Raw genomic sequence first — 21,039 nt, forward strand, 5'->3', positions numbered from 1 at the left:
TTTCTGCAAATGTATAAAAAAAGGATAGTTCAGGAATGCCACCCCTCCTGACCCCGGTCTTAATTGCTGGATAGGTTGTAGTAACCCTAGTGTACTGCTTTGCTTGCCATGCTTCGGGTCAGATAACTCGCTCTGCTGGTTGGCACACATTACCATTCCAGTTGTCCATGCGAATGGACAAGTATGAAAAAGGCATTAAAAAGCAAACAAGAAAAAAAACAAAAAACAAACAAACCCCAACAACCTGGATTTCAACCTTTTCATGTGTCAACCTTCACCATGTCAACCTTTCCCATGTTGACCATATGATGTCAACCTAGAATGTCTGTTAGCCATCTGGATACCTTCAGAATCACCCCAATTTTGTAAGCAAATAGTTCACCAGGTTACACTTCAGCCTCCATCAATCTCGGTCTATTTTGCATATGCAGAACACAGTTATATTAATTGTGTAACAGAGAGCTGTAAAGCTTCCATGCAACGCCTGCAATACGCAAGCGCGGTGATCCCAATTTCCACCATCAGCGGATGAATTACCGTAGCAGCCAGTGCACTACATAGTCATAGTGTGACAATAAAAATCATCATTGAAATGCTTATTGCTCAGGATATACACAGTAACTTGACCCCCAAGCCGCTTCACGTGCGGGGCGGGCTGCCCCCGCCATACTGCATGTGTGAACGGACGCCGGTGCTGCACGGGTTACTACTATATCACCCACAGCCGGAGCAAAGCTAAGGGCGTGGCGGATCCGTGACCCCTCCCTCTCAGCGTACTATGCCACGCCCACGGCCGCCCACACTAGCCTGTCACTCTCCCTCCCCGTGACGTCACCATCATGGCAACAACAGCTGCGGCCGCCGCAGCCAGAGCCGTGATCGGGGGGATAGCCAGCCACAACCGGGGAGAGTGTGACATGGGGCGCGAGGACCGGCGCAGGGGCGCCCCCGCCGTATGAAGGTCCCCGGGGCAGGCGGCGTGTGACCGGTACCCTCGCACGTGACGCGGAGCGCTGGAAACACGTCCGGACGGAGCGGGCCCATCTGCAGGAACGCACACACACCTATAGAATACACACCTATAGATTGCACAGCGCAGCTAGCGGCTGTCACGTGTAAGTGTGTACACAGGCGCTGTAATATTGCTCCCAGGTCGCTATATGGCGGTGTGCGGCGCGCTGTAATCAGAAGTGTGCCAGCTAGAAGCGGTGTGTGTGTGTAGCCAGACGCATATTTATAGCCGCCACACTCATGTGCATGCCTGCGCCGCTGCCGGGCACACACACTGACTAGGGTGGGGGGAAGCGCAGGAAGGAGGCTGCTGGGCTGCCCCGGGGAAGGGGCTCAGCCTCAGGAAGATGTTTTCCCTGCGCTTGGTGACAGCGGATTATTATTTGGCCACCCCGTTACCAGGCCTTGATGTCACCAAGTCCCACTTCAGAGACAGTGATGTGAGAAGAGTGCCCGTGGTCAGAGTGTTCGGGGCCACCCCTGCAGGTGAGATACTCTGCTGCCTGTACAGGCCATGGCTCAGGGTTTGACAGAGGCTGGCGAGAAGGGCATGGCTTGTCAGAGAAGGATGTGCTGGGGTGGGAGTAAATGGCCATTATGCTGAGTGCAGGTAGTGTGCTGGGCACGGACTTCACCAGCTAGTGACTAGTAATCAGTGTAGGCACATGCATGAATGTCACATCAGAGGTAACGTCCAATTAAGGGGGTGTATATTGGCATTATGGTAGGCCAAAGTGTCTCAGTTGGCATGGATAGATTAGTGGCCAGATACTGTAGGTATATTGAGTCAGTGAGCATAACCTTGGGGTTCAAAATTAAGATGGAGGGGTCTGTGCAAGTAAAGGTGGAACTGTATGACAATAAAATGTTCTATATGCAGTTCAGATTGATTTTATTGCATTGGTTGTGTACACATGGATGTTAGCCAAATCATTTTATTAATGCAGGTAATTGTCCAGTGTCATGCTTAGTAATGGACCCCAGAACCAGTAAACCCCCTTCTAGTACAATAGAAAGGCAATGTAGAGTGTAATGATTTGAATCAGTTTTTTACTCCCAGACACAATGGGTCTATGGCTGTTTACAATATGAGACATACAGGGGCTGTCATAATCTGCCAGACATGCACAGTACAGGGGCACGTGACTAGCCGACACACCACCAGAAGGTTACTCTCTGACTGTAAGTTATGTGCCTCATGCGGTGGCTGCCCTATTAAATCCCATTAGTGGCTTTCTCTGCATGATCCGACACCCAAGAGATTCATGTCATGTTTACATTGCATCTGTGTGATGTTGCTTTATGAAATTGTTGTTCTGTTTTTAGTAATATATAAGATGACATTTATATCCATTGTACAACTGCTCTGTTATAAAGGATGTCATGCTATTTATCAAGCATAATGTTAGCGACAGCCTGTTTGATGGTTATTCTGACCGATCTAGCAGAGATGGAATCCTCCTCCTCCTCCTCCTCCTTTTTTTTTTTTTTTTTATTTTTTTTTTTTTTATTAACCACACGAAGAGGAAAACCTTTTGTAGATTTACCTCGGGACTCATTATAAGCAGTGTAGAGAACTGGTTGAGGGAACCTCATATGACCTGCTGTGGAGTTAGACAGGAACATAGACGTGTTACCCAGAGGACAAACAGCGATGCGCCTCCCACACAGTCATCACGCTAATGGTGTGTGCCTGTGATCACCTCCTTTACTTCAGGACTGTATACTCTGGCATCATTGTTTTTATTTTTGCAGTTCAACAAACCTATAAAGCCACCACCAAGATGCAAAACCTGCTGTGTTAATTCGCCAAGATCATGTAATTAGAGACAAATGAACACATTTTATTTCCATTATATGAAGGAGAATATTCTATACCTTATGCTAGTAGAAACAAAATTGCATTGTTATTTACTTATAACATGATATTGTTATGTTACCGATAGACAAATGACTCATTATTTTCAAATACATTCATTAAGATCAGCTGTACGAATTTCTTATAAAACAATAGTATATTGTTATGTTGTCTTTTGTGCAGCCTATTGGCATTCAGTCCTATTTGATAAGTCCATCCATGCTAATAATCAAACAGTTATGAAACACAAAGGTACATTTTTTGGTAAAATACATAACAACTTTGTAATTTGAACAACCTTTAGGTTTGTACACACGGTGGGTACTTCTTTACTTTCACGGCGCCACGCGTACTTCCGGGTTATGCTCGCCACTAACTAAGTAAAATAAACTAAGTTAACGCCATGCCAACATGGATGGTTCATGCCTCCACTATCCATGTTGGCATGGAGTTGATTTTAGATAGCGTGGCGAGCGTAGCGAGCCACCGAGCCCGCAGCGTGGGCGAGCGAAGCGAGCCCCGCAAGGGGACTCTGACGCGCGGCGCCATGCTGGCGCCGTGAAAGTACAGAAGTACCCACGGTGTAATATGGTCGCTGAGCGAATTTGGCTTTTTATCACTTAGTGTCCGTATCGTACAGTGTACGGTTGTTTTTCAGCGACTTTTCCGTTTTGACTGACAAGTCGGCACTGAAAAATCAAAATAGCAGGAGCATGCTCTTGCGATCATGACAGGGCTGGTTGCAGCAGCGCACACCTAGCAATATTGCCCTGAAACATGGGGGATATGGTCACTCAGCTACGATTTTAGCCAGGCTAATATCGCCCCGTGTGTGGCTTTAATCTACTCTTGAGTGAGGAATAATAGAACTTTTCCTCTGTATACTAGGCTAAAGAAAGACCCTCCTCATTGATCTGCATTGCTCACTTGAGGATTTATACCAGGGGAAGCCAACTCCAGTCCTCGAGAGCTACCAACAGTTGACGTTTTCCAGATCTGTTCACTGAATCACAAGTGAAGTAATTGGCTCAAATGTCAGTCAGTAATGAGTGTACCTGCGAGGTGAGCTGGAAACCGTGAACTGTTGGTAGCGGGAGTGGTACTAAATCCCGGCGGTCGGAATTCTGACGTTCAAAATCCCGACGCTGGAATCCCGACTGCCGAAATCCCGACAAAGGCGGATGTGGATCGCCCGCCCCCCCCCCCCATGCGGGCTCGCTGCATTCACCACACTCATTTATTCTCCCTTCATGGGTGTCCAGAGGGAGAAAGTGTCAGGATTCTGGTGTCAGGATTTTGAACGCCAGGATTTCGACCGCCGGGATTGTAACTGAATCCCGTTGGTAGCTCTCGAGGACTGGAGTTGGCTACCCCTGATTTATACCATAAAACACAGGGTACTTGCGTAATAGCATGGCACCCATTACGTAGTTAGCGTATCGTCCCTGTCAGAATCAGCGTAGTGTTCGCGCGGCCATCGTAGTTAGCGTAGTCAGTCAGAAGTAGCTTAGTGTTCCTGCGGCCGCTTAGCATAGTTAGTGGTCCTGTCAGATATGGCAGGTGTGAATGTGTTCCTGAAACACCCCCGCTATCCACGCCAGCCCGAAGCCTGGCGAGAACACGCGTTACACGTCCTCCCGACCTTTTCATACCCCCACTATCCACATCGGCGTGGAGTTGATTTACTAAAGCGTGGTGAGCGGACGCGGATTACTTTACATGTATTCCGCGGGGCTCGCTGCGCACGTCACGCTTCGGGCTCACTGCGGTCGCCACACTTTATAAAATCAACTCCACGATGACGTGGATAGTGGGGGTATGAAAAGGTCGGGAGGATGCGTAACGCATCCCCTCGCGGGGCTCGCCACGCTTCGGGCTGGCGTGGATAGTGTGGGTTTCAAATGGAGGCATTTGCAAGTATGTAACATGGAGCACTGGCAAATGCCTCCTTTATTGTGAATGAGACGCACTTGCATCCGCATAACCCCCTTTGTGCAGGAGACGCACGTGCTACCGAACCCTATAACCCCGCCTCCCTTAAGTGGACACTGACAGGGTTGCCGTCCCCTGCCGCAATAATTACTGAGATGCAGGAGCGTTGTCTCCGGCAGCTGGAGTGCCTCTCCGCCGGCGCCCGCATGATCCCCTCTCCGCCTGCGTCCACCTACACAGGAGATCTGGCGGTTACCGGCACTGTGTGAGAGGCGCTCACTTGGTTTGTCATGGATGCGGGGGACACGAGGGGCGGCGGTACGCGTCCTCCGACCTTTTCATACCCCCACTAGCTACGTCGGCGTGGAGTTGATTTTATAAAGTGTGGCGAGCCCGAAGCGTGGCAAGCGCACGCGCATAACTTCACAGGTATACGCGTCCCCTCGTGGGGCTCGCTGCACTCGCCACGCTTCGGGCACTATATAAAATCATCTCCACGACGAAGTGGATAGTGGGGGTATGAAAAGGTCGGAGGTAGCGTACCACCGCCCCTCGCGGGCTCGCCACGCTTCGGGTTGGTGTCAATAGTGGGGTGGCGTTAACAATGGGGGGGCATTAACCATATACAATGAGAAATAGGCCATATTGGCCCATTTCCCATTGTTCCCTATGTAAAATTGCGTTGATCGCATCCCATTATAATGGCCCGCGATCAACGCGATTTTAACTTTAAAAATCATTTAACATTATTCTCTATGGGAAAATCGCGTTGATCGCGTCGGCCACGATGGACGCGATCAACGCGATTTTCTTTTTTTTTTTTTTTTTTAATTCAATAATTTTTATTAAAGTTTTTGCTTGAACATACATAACAAACATCCCGTGCAACTAGTGGGCGATTCGAGCATCCATATAAACTGCAGAAAAACCCAGAGAAGCTGCAGCACATACTGTAGCAACACAAGCGTATAAACTAAAACAGGGTTTACATGACACAGGTACAGTATGCATATTGTTTCTAAAAGATCCAGCATGGTAATGCATACACCGAAGGCGCCATTCGGGCACAGCCTACCAAACATGATTTAAAGTATGTATTGACATAATAAATGTAAACCATAGTAGCCAGCATCTTCTCTTGTAGTATAAATTATTGAATATATCTTGCAGTAACTGTATTTATCTATGGAATAAGACCAAGGCTATGCCCATTTACCCAAAATAAAACTAATACAATAACTCCCAAAGCAACCCTACCCCCAAAACCCCCCACCCTGTATAACCTACCCCCAACATTAGGTATACCTGGAGCCCATAGCCAACCCTTACCCCAATACCTATTCTATATCCTATCTATATTGTCTAATACCCCCACCAACCCCACCCTTTAACCCATAAACAGGGGGACAAAATACTAATGGCCTTAAGCTAGGCGGAGCATGTCCCAGCTCCCCCCCATTAAATATAAACATGTAGCAAGTGTGACATATAAAATTATATCATATATTAAGCTAGCATTAGCATAGTCAAAAATGACACAATATTCGTAAGGATACATCAGTATACATCAGAAAATCAAGTAAGAGAACAAATAGAAAGCCGGACCAAGGAATATGAGAAACCATCTTAAACCTATATATACTGTGCAGAGTTAATCTGGCCAGTTCTTCAGTCCCAAAAAGGATCTATAGTTAGCACGTAGAAGGACTTCAGGTATCTGCGTACCCATTGGGGCAGGACTGGAACGATCACAAAGTACTGTCCAGAATCTCAAAGCTACCAGCCGGAGCATCCAATATACAGCTGAATATACCACATCAGCATCTGAACTTAGGTGGGTAAAACATAACACACTTGCAGATTCAGACGGAACCAGCGAGCAGCACTTCTCAAGGATATGGACAATCGCAGGATCTGCATGAGGTGTAACAGCATAGTGGTAGGGAGGGAAGATATCTTCCACACATCTTTCCCCCATAAAATGTTCAGACATAGGATCAATAGGGGCCATACCCGGCTGAGTCACAAAATCTTCTCTTGCGGAGCACGCCTCCATGATATAGGAGATCGCATCCTCATCTGGAGAAATTGCACAGGCAAAATCTTGGGGTGTAGAAACAGGAAATACTATAGCAGGATTAGCACTTGCTGTTGAAATAGAGAGAGCACAGTCTTTTACTGCAGTGAGTTTTTGACAGAGCCTATTAGTAGAAGCATGTATAGCATGCAGTATACTGTGAAGAGGATCCGCCATTTTAGCAGGGCTATGTGTAGCCGGATTTTACACAAGTCACTTGCCTGACAGAGGGAACCTTCCAGCCGACCCGGTGGTGGCTAGCACACCACCCGATCAGCGGCAGCAGGTGGCAGGGGTAGTCCAGCAAGCCAACTCCTGATAGTAGAAAGATTCCGGAGAGACCCAAAATGGCCGCGATCCCAGCCACAGCTTTAAAATATTGCAGGTATATTTTCAGGGGGCAGCTGCAGGGAGAGCACTCCGCAGCTACATAGATTGTGGCCGGACTCCGGATGGACCAACAAGAAGGCTCCAAGTGCAGTGTAGGGCAGCCGCTGAATAGCTCAACAGGGGGGCAGCGTGCAGGGTCCGGAGCCTCACCCAGAGCAAGCAGGCCGCAACCCACTCCGGGTTGCAAGGTGTCGTCCGTCCCACAGGAGGTACACCTTAGAGGTGACAGGAGAGGGTAGCCCACCTTACCGTGTGGTCCTGTGCCGAAATCTTAGCTTAGAACAGGATCTATTGCAGGATTTGTGAGGGAGAGCCGAAAGACACGTCCGGCCGCTAGCTATTCAGGCCACGCCTCCCTCGAGATCCGCAATTTTCTCTTTTACCGGCAAATAAACTGGTGATTGACAGAAAATCGGGTCCATCGCGTCGTGCTAGGAAACAAGTACCAAAATACAGTTATACAGTTACATATATGTAATATTACCTGTTAGGTTTGTGGTTTTCGGTCAAAAAGAAAAATACTTATGCGTAGAAGCAAAATGTTTTGCATTATATAAGAAGTGATCCATTCTTACATAATGAACACATATCCAAGTTCTCCACAGCTACAGCCTATTTGTGTCCAAGAGTGCCCAGGAGATTCGCCTGGGAGAATCCATTTGGGAGTTTAAGCTCTCATGCCACTTTCTGTGTGGGAGGTATTACACATGTGTGCATAATTGGTTGTCACTAAGCGGCTACAAATCTCTAAAAGACTTCGAACCATTCAGTTGAAATTTCATGTGTAGCAGCTCAGTTAACTGAAGATTATGAAATTATAATTGCATGTAGAGGGAGGCAGCATCCAATGCAGTGGTTGCTGGCATCTGATTGGTTGTGTGTGGTTCTCTATAAATCAGATCATGCACTCTATGGAAAAGACTAGTGCCTGTCTATTTACAAAATGTAAAGTAGATATACAGCCCCTTTTAAAATAGAAAAAAAAACCAGGTAATGTGGTTGATGATGGATAGCAGGCTTTTTACCTTCTACAGCAGTATTAGTATCGGTTCTGTACCATGTGCTTATTTACTTTGCGGACCCCCTTATGACATAACAGATGTGAATTTCTGTTCTGAACAGGAATTCTTTATTGTTATTACCTGATAAATGAATATGCTCTATTGGTCAGTGTTTAATATATTCTCCTTCTTGCATTGCTTTTAAATATACATCAAAACAAAATTTCTAAATCACAGCTTTTGATATTGCCATGGAAACCTCCCCAGGAAGGATCTTGGGAGAGAGAGAGAAAATATTCTTTATATAGCTAGTTTTTAGAAATCTGGAATCATAAAGGAAAACCGCTACATTGGAGGATACAAGAGGAAACGCCTAATAATATAAATAAAGCAAACCAAAGATATTAAAGCAATACTTTGTTGCTAAGGGTTATTTGGGTACTGTGATGTGTATGTTATTTTACATGCTTGCATCTGCAGTGCGAAAGAACACTCTTAACATATGTGCATACTCCTGCTGATGTTTCATGGGATGTGCCATTTGTCATGCATTGTGTCCCAACTGGAGATCACAGTAACTTTTATGTGCAATACTCAAGGTCATTATTGTACTCATGAGATGGTTATCTGAAAGCATTAGCAGTAATCTTGGTAGTGTTTTGATTTAGAAGCTTACAGCATGTCTGTAGCAAGGGATGCTGCAGTACTAAGGATACTGGCGACATCACAGCACCTAAAAAGAAGCACCACCCTCAATTTCACCTGAACTGGCGGTTAAATACCCCACATTTCAGTGTCACCCTCTGATCTAACCTATTCCTTCACAATTATATAACCGGACCACCAACTTGTGGGGGATTAACAGAGGAGGGTGTCCTTGTGTAGACACCATGTGGGCTCTCTATTGTATTTTTCCTTCTTCATTTTTTATTTTTAATTACTGCTACTGTGCCGGGTTTGGGCTGGGCACCAAAGCAGCTGCATCCCCTCTATAGTCACCAGCATTATGAGGAATGTGGTTATTTGGCTGTCTTTCTTTTAATGTGTGGTGTTTGCAGTTATTTTAGGATTTAGGGTTGATTTTCTCCTCTTACATTTGTAGTCTCAATTTACATTCCTGAATCTGTGAGCATATACCATATTGAGTCTACGGTTTTGGGCCCACACAGTGGGCCAATTCAGTATCCGTCGCAGTTTTGATAAAATAGCAAAACTGCAACTGCTTGGTACCATGTGCTGGGGACCGCCCACCACGAAAAGGCCCACCCTGCACTGCCACTAAAAGTGCAATCACGTGCTTCTGGATTCATCCGCAGTGCGAAAAATCCGCTGGGTGTGATTTTGCACTTCTGCAAATAATGCTGGATCAGGCAAGCTGTTTTCCCTTTATTTCTGGTAAAATAACCCACATATCTTGAAATTAAAGGTTGGTTGAAGAAGCACTGGAACATTCCCAGTTTGATCCGAGGAACTTATTGGTTGAATACCAAAAGTTTGAGCTGCATGCTCCTAACCTCTATTGCACCTTCTCACTTTTAATTGTGACTTTTAGTCCAATATTGCAGAGTGACATATGACTATTATTGATGTGTAGTGCATGACATCAATTTAAAGGAACTGTAACAACTGCAGTTTAATATATGATGACCAGAGACGTATCAACACACATACAAAGGCTCCTCCTGATGAAATGTACTAGAGCTTTTGTATTCAGCAATGTGTGGAAGGTTGCCTAATATTCCAAGTGGTTTCTTTTAAACAATTGTTGTTTTCTCTGTAGAAGTTGGCGGCTTTACAAATTTATGAATAAGTGGTTGTCACTAAGCCCATGGAAACTCCAAAACATTTACATGTGTGAGATGGCCGAAAAGGGGTGAACCACTATTTAATTTCTATGGAGATTCAATCTCTACTGTTTGGTAAACTTTACTTAGTGCACATCTGGTGTAGATGGTCAAGGTATAAGATAAGAAGAGAAGGGTAGCCTACATTTTTGGGAGGTCTGGAGCTGTTGTGAGACCTATGCTTCGAAAAGTGCTATATTAGGAGTAGCCCACCAAGTCTATTATGGCAACAGCTGCAGATCTACATATAGGGGGTTATTCTAGTTTACTTGCAAAGGCACAATCACTATCTTATGGACAAAACCATATGCACTGCAGGTGGGGCAGATGTAACATGTGCAGAGAAAATTAGATTTGGGTGGGGTTTGTACTTCGAACTGATATCTATATTGCAGTGTAAAAATAAAGTGGCCAGTATTTACCCTGCACAGAAACAATAAAACACCCAAATGTAACTCTCTCTGCACATGTTACATCAGCCCCACCTGCAGTTAACGTGGTTTTGTCTATAAGAGAGTGATTGTGCCTTTTGGCCTTATTCTAGTTCACTCTTTCTGACAAAATCCTTCTAAAGCTGTGTACACAAGGGGGCGATAGGGGCTGAAATCGCTGGGAATATGGTCGCTGGCGACCATATTGCCAGTGATGGAAGTGTGCCCCGGTGATAAATCGCCGGCTGTGCGCTCCCGTTTTCAGTCCCATTCTAATCGGCTCCTGCGACCAGATGATTACCTCTGCGGCTCCCCCCGGCAGAGGTTTCTTTTCATCAGCGACCATCGCTGATGAAAAGGAGAAACTGAGCAATATATCTCCCCCGTGTGTACGGGGCTTAAGATGGACAAAACCATGTGCACTGCAGGGGGGCAGATGTAACATGTGCAGATAGAATTAGATTTGGGTGAGTTATTTAGTTTCTGTGCAGGGCAGTGCTCGAAGTGGAAAGTGGCGGTATGGAAAAACAAAGGATTTATTTATGCGCGCGCTCCAGAAAAAGGGGTGTGGTCACCTATAAAGGGGCGTGGTCACCTAGTCAGATACACATGCCCCTACAGTGCAAGATGCACATTGCCCCCCAGTGCCAGATGCACATTGCCCCCCAGCTCTTCACCTCTTGGCTGCGTGCCCAGAGCGGCTGCTTCTCCTTTACTGCTTGCTGGGTGCCCAGTGCGGTTGTTCTCCTTTTAATGCTTACCCGGCTGCAGTGTGCCCGGCACGGCTGCAGTTTTCTCCCCTCCCGGCGGCAGCGTGCCCGGCGCGGCTGTCACGTCCAGAGAGGTCGGCGGGTGTCATGCTGACGTCAGCCGCTTCCTCAGCTCCGGTGCTCACTCTGGCTGTCTGCGGGTCCTCTGCGAAGGTGTCTCTGCTCACGCTTCTTGCGCTGGTCCTTCCTCGCCGCATGCTGCTCCCAGGTCCACGTGAGTTCCTCTACCCTTCCTCTTTCTCCAGTGCCGCCTCTTCCAGGTCTCCTCCAATGGCCCGCAGCTCCAGCCTACCAATCACTGGCAGCTGCTGCTGCTGCATTAACCCTGTCCGTGCTGGGGCACGCCAAACAAGGGCTCAAATTAACCACTTTCTCTCTGGGGCTTACACACGCCAGCTGAGCTGACAGCTAGCTAGGCTGATTGGCAGCAGGTGCCTGGTGGCTGCCGGTAAAGGCAGTGTGCAGACACAAGTCTGCACACTCCTATTACGTAAAAAAAAAAAAAAGGTACTCTTTACCTAGAAGGGCGGGCATCGCATGCGATGCGACCGACGCGATGCCCGCGATTTCCCATAGGAAACAATGTTAAATGTCCCAATTGACCCGATTTTCCTGTTCAATGTCTCAATTGACCCGATTTTCCATAGGAAACAATGTTAAATGGCCCACAGAGGCCAAATAGGCACCCTGAAGTGTGAAATGGCCCCCACAATTGTTAACACCACCCCACGATCAACGTGAACCAGAAGCGTGGCGAGCGCAGCGGTACGCGTCCTACGACCTTTTCATACCCCCACTATCCACGTCGGCGTGGAGTTCAGAATAGAAAGTGTGGCGAGCGGACGCGGACACCTTCACAGGTATATGCGTCCCCTCGCGGGCTTCACAGGTGTCCGCGTCCCCTCGCGGGGCTCGCTGCGCTCGCCACGCTTCGGGCGCGGCTCGCTGCGCTCGCCACACTTTCTATTCTCAACTCCACGCCGACGTGGATAGTGGGGGTATGAAAAGGTTGTAGGACGCGTACCGCCGCCCCTCGCGGGCTCGCTGCGCTCGCCACGCTTCGGGTTGACGTTGTTCGTGGGGTGGCGTTAACAATTGTGAGGGCCATTTCACACTTCAGGGTGCCTATTTGGGCTGTGTGGGCCATTTAACATTGTTTCCTATGGAAAATCGGGTCAATTGGGACATTGAACAGGAAAATCGGGTCAATTGGGACATTTAACATTGTTCCCTATGGGAAATCGCGGGCATCGCGTCGGTCGCATCGCATGCGATTTTTTTTTTGGTCGCATGCGATGCGACCGAAGCGATTTTTTCCCCCCCCCCCTAACGATGCCCACGATCAAAATCGTGGGCGCCCTTCTAGGTAAAGAGTACCAAAAAAAATAAAAAAATACTCACAGTGGAGAAGTGGCGTTATACCACCCCACTTCGACCACTGGCGCAGGGTTAATACTGGCTGCTTTATTTTTACACTGCAATATAGATCTCACTTTGAAGTAAAACCACACCCAAATCTAATTCTCTCTTCACAAGTAACATCTGCCCCACCTGCAGTGCACATGGTTTTGTCCAGAAGGATTTTGTCAGAGTGAACTAGAATAAGGCCATTTTGTGCGTGAACTAGAGTAACCCCCATAGTAAAGGTCTGAGTGAATAAGGATGTGCTCCAAAGCCTATTCCTGTTGGTGATCACCATATGTTAAGGCACCGTATATAGTAGGCCAGTAATGATATCACCAGTAAGCCTGTCGTATGATATTGTGTGTACCCACTGAACAAAATTATTTAAAGAACATTCAGTGGCCTCATCAGGTTCATGTATTCGCTGATGATATTGACTGATTGAGCTACATGCACAGTGACGATGGGGGTATTAAGCATACACTCTAGACTTGATTTGAAATATCTCTTTCTCTCATGTCATGTAATGGGGCTTGAACCCATGTATGTTAAATTCGGGAATGGGGGTCCTACTTGTGTTCCAGGCTTCAGTGGTAGGCCCCTTCATTCTTTTTTTCATTTCATTTTTTTTTTTTTTTTATATTAGTCACCTGATAAGACCATGGATGGTTTTCTGCTGACCTGCATATTTACGTGTTTTTCATGGGTTTCATTGCTTGGGTACCCACAAACACATCACCTGTATTTTGGAGAAGTAAGAAATGTGCTTTACATCCACCACTCAGCCAAATGGCATGTGGTCATGATGTCCACAAAAGCAGAACATGTTAACTCTGTTAAAATGCTAAGTAAACCATTTTAATACTGTTGGCAGTATAGTTGTAAACCTGCTGCTTTAGCAGCATGTTTACAGTTATACTGCCGACAGCATTAAAAATTTGAATTAACATTTAACAGGGTCGGTGTTATGTGGCCGACAGGGATGTTGTCTGCAATGTTCTTGTCGACATAACGTACCAAACCTGGCTCAGATATCATATTGGTAAATTGACGTGGAAGTCTTTTCTATAACTATCTTCTCATTCATCAGCTTACTCATGGCTGCATTGCACTGGACTAAATTGTTATGAAACCAGGAACCAGTCTTTGTTCTAGATTTCTGAGCCATGTAATGCGATCGCCGTGTATTTTAAACATTAGTTAATCCTTAACATCTACTAAAGAACAAGCAAGAATAGCTTTGCACCCACTAAATATTTGCAGAGGAAACAAGTTTGTGTGAGCAGGTATTACAATGGTTATAAGCTTTTTCCCTTATAGGCTTATAGTGTTCCCGCTAGGCTGTTTTTAGCAGCGCCCGGCTAAAACTCTGGCAGCGCCCGGCTAAAACAGCCTTACTCCTATGGTGGTACCGGGGAAGCCCGGCGCCACAGTAGATAGCGGTGCCAGGCGCTTCCCCGCCAGTGCAGAGCCTTTGGGGCGGCCGGGCCCGCCCCCTTCATTGATGACGGTGGCCAAGCCCGCCCCTTTTTTGTCGTAGCCCGGTACCACCCATAACAGTGACGTCGGCGGGCCCAGTCCGCCCCCTTGATGCTGCCCCCATGCAGGAATGTGTTGAGATGTAGTGAGGTACTGATTGATGTGTAATGGGCCCTACACATGCAGTGAGTTTGCTGAGCGATTCTAGAATGCTCAGCAAGATCGCTCAGCACATAGTGATGTGCCAGCGTTGTGTGCTGAGCAATCTATCAGGGCCAGTGTTCTTCGCTGACAACACTGGACCTGACCCTGGCCAAAGCCGAAACAGACCCAAAGTCGCAAATGAAAAACATTAGAATTTGGCCTCTTCAGATTTCATTGCACACAAATGTACAAATGGGTTTCCTAACCCATTGATCAGTGCATAGTATTCATTATGCAAATGAGATGCCCAATTTGCATGTACAAAAGCAAGCACAGCCAAGTCGCACAAGGCCTTGTGCTCCAAGATTGACTATTTTCCAAAAATAATCCTGCATTATGGCCACATATAGCGGTCAAGCAGGTCCCGTTAGCAAGGAGACTGTGTGGCTCTCATAAACACACAAACACATTTTGGCCGGATCCTGCAGAACAAATATTTCATCTAGCGCATTCCGGGATTAGCGCGTTCAGACTTACAGATGCGCTTTGAGTACGTTCTTCTATACTATGCAAGGATACTGTAAAACAGTCAACAGAATATTGCACTAAATTACAGTGGTGCAGTTGGCTATGCTTGTATAGCATACTGTCAGTCCTGGGCAAAGAAAGCTCTACACCACCGCAGATGGCTTTTTAAGAAGGAACTGTGCTTTAGTTCAGATCCCTGTTTTAAAAGTCCATAATGATGTCATTATGGACTTTTAAAACTGGGATCTAGTGCCAAGCGCTTGTATGTTGCTTATCACAAATTGTACTATTGAATGCAATGGGGTGTGATAGATTTTCTCAGAGATCTCCATTATTACAGTATTTATTATTATTATTATTATTATTATTATTATTATTATTATTATTATTAGGCTGCAGGCATTTACTTATTATCTATGGAGAAAATGAAAAAGGTGGAGGGTAGAGTGGGATCTGGGGAATTTTGTAGGCCATGTCAACACTTTTAACTCTGTAATGTTCCTCAAACTACAGTATTCCTGAACATTTTTCAAGTGTGGCAGGATGAAAGAGGCAACTGCCATTATGGAATACTTTTTGCCATGAAGTGGCCTACTTTTTGTGTCCAATGTAAAAATGTTTGCTTGGCAATTTTCGCACCAATTTTGACAAATTTACTTGACACTCAAAGGGTTAATAATGTTCTGTCCTTTAACCTAAGAAATCCTGACCGGTTTGACTATGCAGCTATTTCAACACCTTCCTAATAACCAACTCCTATGATTTGACTGGTTCTCATGGTAACCTCCTCACACTGTAGGGGTCATTCAGGTTTGCTCACAATACTGCGAGTTCCTGATATTTTTGCGCATGTGTAGGCCTTTGCAAATAGCTTCAGCGAATATACGGGGCCGACTGCGTCGAGGGTCATGTTCAGGTATGGGAATGCCCAGAGTTTTATGAACATCCCCATGAAAATGCTTGGCATTCTCATGGGTACGCGAACAGGACGATGTCTGCCAGAAGTGGACCGCTGACTTCAAAGGACGTCAGCAACCCACCCAGTCTTCGTCCCACTGACTTATTTGCGAAGCCAGGAGACATCATTCGATGGTCGTAGACCATTGAATGATGTCTCCTGCAGCAGAGGCATGCCAGCGAATGTGTTTTTGTTACGCATCCCCTCACATGTTAGCGAGGGGAATTGGTGGCAATTAGGGGGCGAGCATTCGGATGGCCAGAGTCTCTGGTGCCCGGTAAGCTTACTGAGCCAACCAGAATCAGGACCTTTGGGGCATGATAGTGATTTGGGAATAAAGTCAAGGCCCCCATACACTTGTGTGATTTTGCACAATTTTATCCGTTTTCGCTGCATCGATGTGATTCAATATGTTGAAAACAGAATTTAATTGCATATGTTTAACCCCTTCACGACATTTGACGTATATATACGTCATGGCCGGGAAGTACTTCCCGACACATGACGTATATATACGTCATGACTTTAAACTGTCACTGCGTCTCGAGACGCAGTGACAGAGGGACGATGTCTGCTGTCCCTGACAGCAGACATGTCCCTGCATGCCCAGGGGGGGCTGCGATGTCGCCCCCCCGTCGGCGATCGCTGTGATTGGCTGTTCAGTGTGAACAGCCATTCACAGCGTTTTCCTGTGTTACCAGCGAATCAGACGCTTGGTAACACAGGTGTCAATCACCGCCGGGCGTCAGGGGGCATGAGGGGGTCATCGGTGACGATGACACCTCACCCCACCCTCACCCCACCTGCCCCCAAGGCTGTGATTGGTCCGTGGGACCCACGGACCAATCACAGCCAAGGCGCGACATTTAAACTAACGGTGACTGCGCTGCAGACGCCATTCCGGTCTGGAATAGCGTGCAGAACGGTCACCGTGCCTGTCTGCCGTGAATACCGACCTGATCCTTGCTAATACTTACCTGATCCTTGCAAATACCTTACCTGATCACCTGCTCACTGCTTGTAGCGTGCTGGACGCTTCCTGGATCTGACTTCCTGAGACTTCCTGCTGCTGCTGCAGTGTGATAGAGAGATAGAGAGATAGAGAGAGAGATAGAGAGAGATAGAGAGATAGTGACAGAGAGAGCTATATTTTGTGTCTGCTACCCCCCCTTTTTGGGGGTGCAGGGGTTTTTTATATATAAATAACTGTCGCTGCTGCTGCAGTGTCATAGTGATAGATAGTGATAGTGATAGATAGTGAGAGATAGTGATAGATAGTAATAGATAGTGAGAGATAGAGAGATTTGTGTCTGCTACCCCCCCTTTTTGGGGGTGCAGGGGTTTTATTTTATATATATAACTGTCAGTGCTGCTGCTGCAGTGTCATAGAGTGATAGATAGTGATAGATGGTGAGAGATAGAGAGATAGAGAGAGATAGTGACAGAGAGTGATAGAGAGTGTATATTTTGTGTCTGCTACCCCCCCTTTTTGGGGGTGCAGTTTTTTTTTATACATATAACTGTCAGTGCTGCTGCTGCAGTGTCCTAGAGTGATAGATAGTGAGAGATAGTGAGAGATAGTGAGAGATAGAGAGAGATAGTGACAGAGAGTGATAGAGAGTGTATATTTTGTGTCTGCTACCCCCCCTTTTGTGCTGATCAGTATATCTGTGCTGATCAGCAACTTTTTGGGGGCGCAGAGGTTTTTTTTTTATATATATACCTGTCAGTTGCTGCCAGTTGCACTGTCAGTTGCACCAAAGGTTGTGCACCTGCTGTCCCTCACTGGTAATCAGTGTCGCATCACTGATCACCTTTTTTTTTTTTTCGTGAGTGCTGTGGGGTCTTTTTTTAATTTTTTTTTTACACACACTGATTTTGTGGGTGTCCTGTGGCCACTGTGCGCCGATCAGTGACGTACATCACTGATCAGCTTTTTCGGCACAGGGTTGATCAATTTTTTTTTTTTTTTTTTGATCAGATTCCTGTTGCCTTTGAGCGCTGTTCAGTGACAGACGTTACTGACCAACATCTGTGCTCAATTTTTGGTGCAGGACCTTTTTTTTTTTTTTTAACCCCTTCATTTTTTTTTTTTTTAACCCCTTCAATTTTTTTTTTTTTTAACCCCTTCATTTTTTTTTTTTGTATAAAGTATTGTTTTTGTTCTGCACTACATACACACTACATACCCCCCGGGTTGAAATAAAGTTTGTACCCCCCCCTACACTATACACGTGTTGAAACATTTCACTACCAGTAACACAAAAATAAAAATGGCATCCCAAATGTCCTCCCAAATGTCCTCCCAAATGTCATCCCAGTCATCCAGAAGAATGTATTCAGTGGAGGAGGCATATGCCATGCTTGCCTCTGATTCTGACACAGCCAGTGAGGCAAGCGGGGAATTTGAAGGATTCGTCTTAAGCTCCTCTTCCTCCTCTGGTGATGAGGGACCCCCTCAAAGACGCCCCCGTAGAGCAGCTGAGACCCCCCCCCCAATAATTGATCTCGTATGGACCCCACCACCAGACAATTTTGAGCCCCAGGTTCCTGAGTTTTTGGCCATGCCAGGAATCCAATTTGATTCCACAGGTCTCAGAGAAATTGACTTTTTCAAATTATTTTTCTCTGATGATTTTATAAATTTAATGGTGGACCAAACTAATTTATATGCCCAGCAGTTTATTGCTCAAAACCCCACGTCATCATTTGCTAGGTGGACCCCTGTAGATGCAGTAGAGATGATGACGTTTTGGGGTCTGGTGTTTCATATGGGCATAGTAAAAAAGCCACAAATTAGGCAATATTGGAGTACAGATGTTCTGTACAGCACCCCATTTTACCGTATGGCCATGACTCGGACTCGTTTTGAGGCAATCCATAAATTTATACATTACACCGATAATGCACAGTGCCCACCCAGAGATGATCCCACCTTTGACCGGCTATTCAAAGTCAGGCCGGTCATTGATCATTTCAGTGCCAAATTTGCAGAGCTATACATCCCTGAAAAATTTATTTGTATTGACGAGTCCCTTATACATTTTAAAGGAAGGGTTAAATTCCGCCAGTACCTTCCCAGTAAGAGGGCAAGGTATGGCATAAAAATGTATAAGCTGTGTGAAAGCACCACAGGGTACACCCACAAGTTTAGGGTATATGAAGGGAAGGATTCAAGAATTGAACCGCCAGAATGCCCCCCCTCCCTCGTAGGTGTTAGTGGCAAAATTGTCTGGGATTTAATGCACCCCTTCCTGGATAAGGGTTATCACCTCTATGTGGATAACTTTTACACCAGCATCCCCCTGTTTAAGGCCCTTGGTTCAAGAGGTACAGCAGCTTGCGGTACTGTGCGCAAGAACCAAAGAGGCCTCCCCAAAACGCACATTGCCCAAGTAATGAGAAGGGGTGAAAGCAGGGGAATATGCACCGAAAATATGTTGTTGGTCAAATATAAGGACAAGAGGGATGTCCTTATACTGACAACAATTCATGGAGACAGTACCACCTCCATCCCTGTACGAGGTACCAGTACCCACACCTCAAAACCAAATTGTATCCTAGATTACAATAAGTACATGGGCGGAGTGGATCTTTCAGATCAGGTACTGAAGCCGTACAGTGCCCTGCGGAAAACAAATATCTGGTACAAGAAGCTGGCCGTGTATATCATCCAGATGGCACTGTATAACGCTTACGTGCTATTCCGTTCTACCGGCCAGAGGGGGACATTTATGCACTTTCAAGAGGAAGTCATAAAGGGCCTAATATTTGGGAACCAGCAGGCAGAGGGCCCCAGTACTTCTAGTACTGGGCCCCGTATTGTACCAGGGCAGCATTTTCCCAACGAAATCCCCTCCACTGCAAGAAAGGGCAGGACACAAAAAAGGTGCAAAGTTTGCTATAAAAAGGGAATAAGAAAGGAAACTATTTTCCACTGTGAAACTTGCCCCGACAAACCCGGCCTATGTATAAAGGAGTGTTTCAAAATATACCACACATCGATGGATTATTAGGTTCATCATTTCACCGTGCATCGGGGGTCTTGCTAATGCCACATAGCACCCACCATTCATTCCACCAGAATCTGAGCTGCAAAATCCAAAAATCACTCCTTCCCTTCTGAGTCCTGCCATGCACCCAACTGGTATTTTTTGGTCACATGTGAGGCATTGCCGTACTCTGGAGAAATGGGGGCACAGATTTTGGGGTGCTTTGTCTCCTTCATTCCTTGTGAAAATGAAAAATTTTGAGCCAGAAGTACATTTTTGTGTAAAAAAATGTAATTTTTCATTTTCACAGCCCAGTTGTACCAAAATTGGTGAAACCCCTGGGGGTTTGAAATGTACACTATACCCCTAGATGAATTCCCTGAGGGGTGTAGTTTGCAAAATGGGGTGACTTGTGGGGGGGTTCCACTGTATTGGTAATGCAACATAGCACCCACCATTCATTCCACCAAAATCTGTGCTGCCAAATCCAAAAATCACTCCTTCCCTTCTGAGTCCTGCCATGCGCCCAACTGGTATTTTTTGGTCACATGTGAGGCATTGCCGTCCTCGGGAGAAATTGGGGCACATATTTTGGGGTGCTTTGTCTCCTTCATTCCTTGTGAAAATGAAAAATTTTGAGCCAGAACTGCATTTTTGTGTAAAAAAATGTAATTTTTCATTTTCACTGCCCACTTGTATCAAAATTGGTGAAACCCCTGGGGGTTTGAAATGTACACTATACCCCTAGATGAATTCCCTGAGGGGTGTAGTTTGCAAAATGGGGTGACTTGTGGGGGGGTTCCACTGTATTGGTAATGCAACATAGCACCCACCATTCATTCCACCAAAATCTGTGCTGCCAAATCCAAAAATCACTCCTTCCCTTCTGAGTCCTGCCATGCGCCCAACTGGTATTTTTTGGTCACATGTGAGGCATTGCCGTACTCGGGAGAAATTGGGGCACAGACTTTGGGGTGCTTTGTCTCCTTCATTCCTTGTGAAAATGAAAAATTTTGAGCCAGAACTGCATTTTTGTGTAAAAAAATGTAATTTTTCATTTTCACTGCCCACTTGTATCAAAATTGGTGAAACCCCTGGGGGTTTGAAATGTACACTATACCCCTAGATGAATTCCCTGAGGGGTGTACTTTGCAAAATGGGGTGACTTGTGGGGGGGTTCCACTGTATTGGTGCTTGGGGGGTCTTGCTAATGCGACATA

At 46.1% G+C, this 21,039-nt stretch overlaps 1 protein-coding gene across 1 annotated transcript in view; it reads left to right on the top strand.

Annotated features, from left to right (window-relative positions):
- Window positions 1-804: 804 nt before the first annotated feature.
- The window catches only part of REV3L (REV3 like, DNA directed polymerase zeta catalytic subunit), a 182,452-nt gene continuing 162,217 nt past the window's right edge, over window positions 805-21,039 (top strand). The window contains exon 1 of the mRNA XM_083176894.1: window positions 805-1,497. Coding sequence (XP_083033020.1) covers window positions 1,359-1,497 — 139 coding nt within the window. The 5' untranslated portion in view covers window positions 805-1,358. The remainder of the gene's footprint in view (window positions 1,498-21,039) is intronic.

The sequence above is a fragment of the Crinia signifera genome, chromosome 3 (genome assembly GCF_055691185.1).
Source record: "Crinia signifera chromosome 3, ASM5569118v1, whole genome shotgun sequence".
In the NCBI taxonomy this organism is placed as follows: Eukaryota; Metazoa; Chordata; class Amphibia; order Anura; family Myobatrachidae; genus Crinia; species Crinia signifera.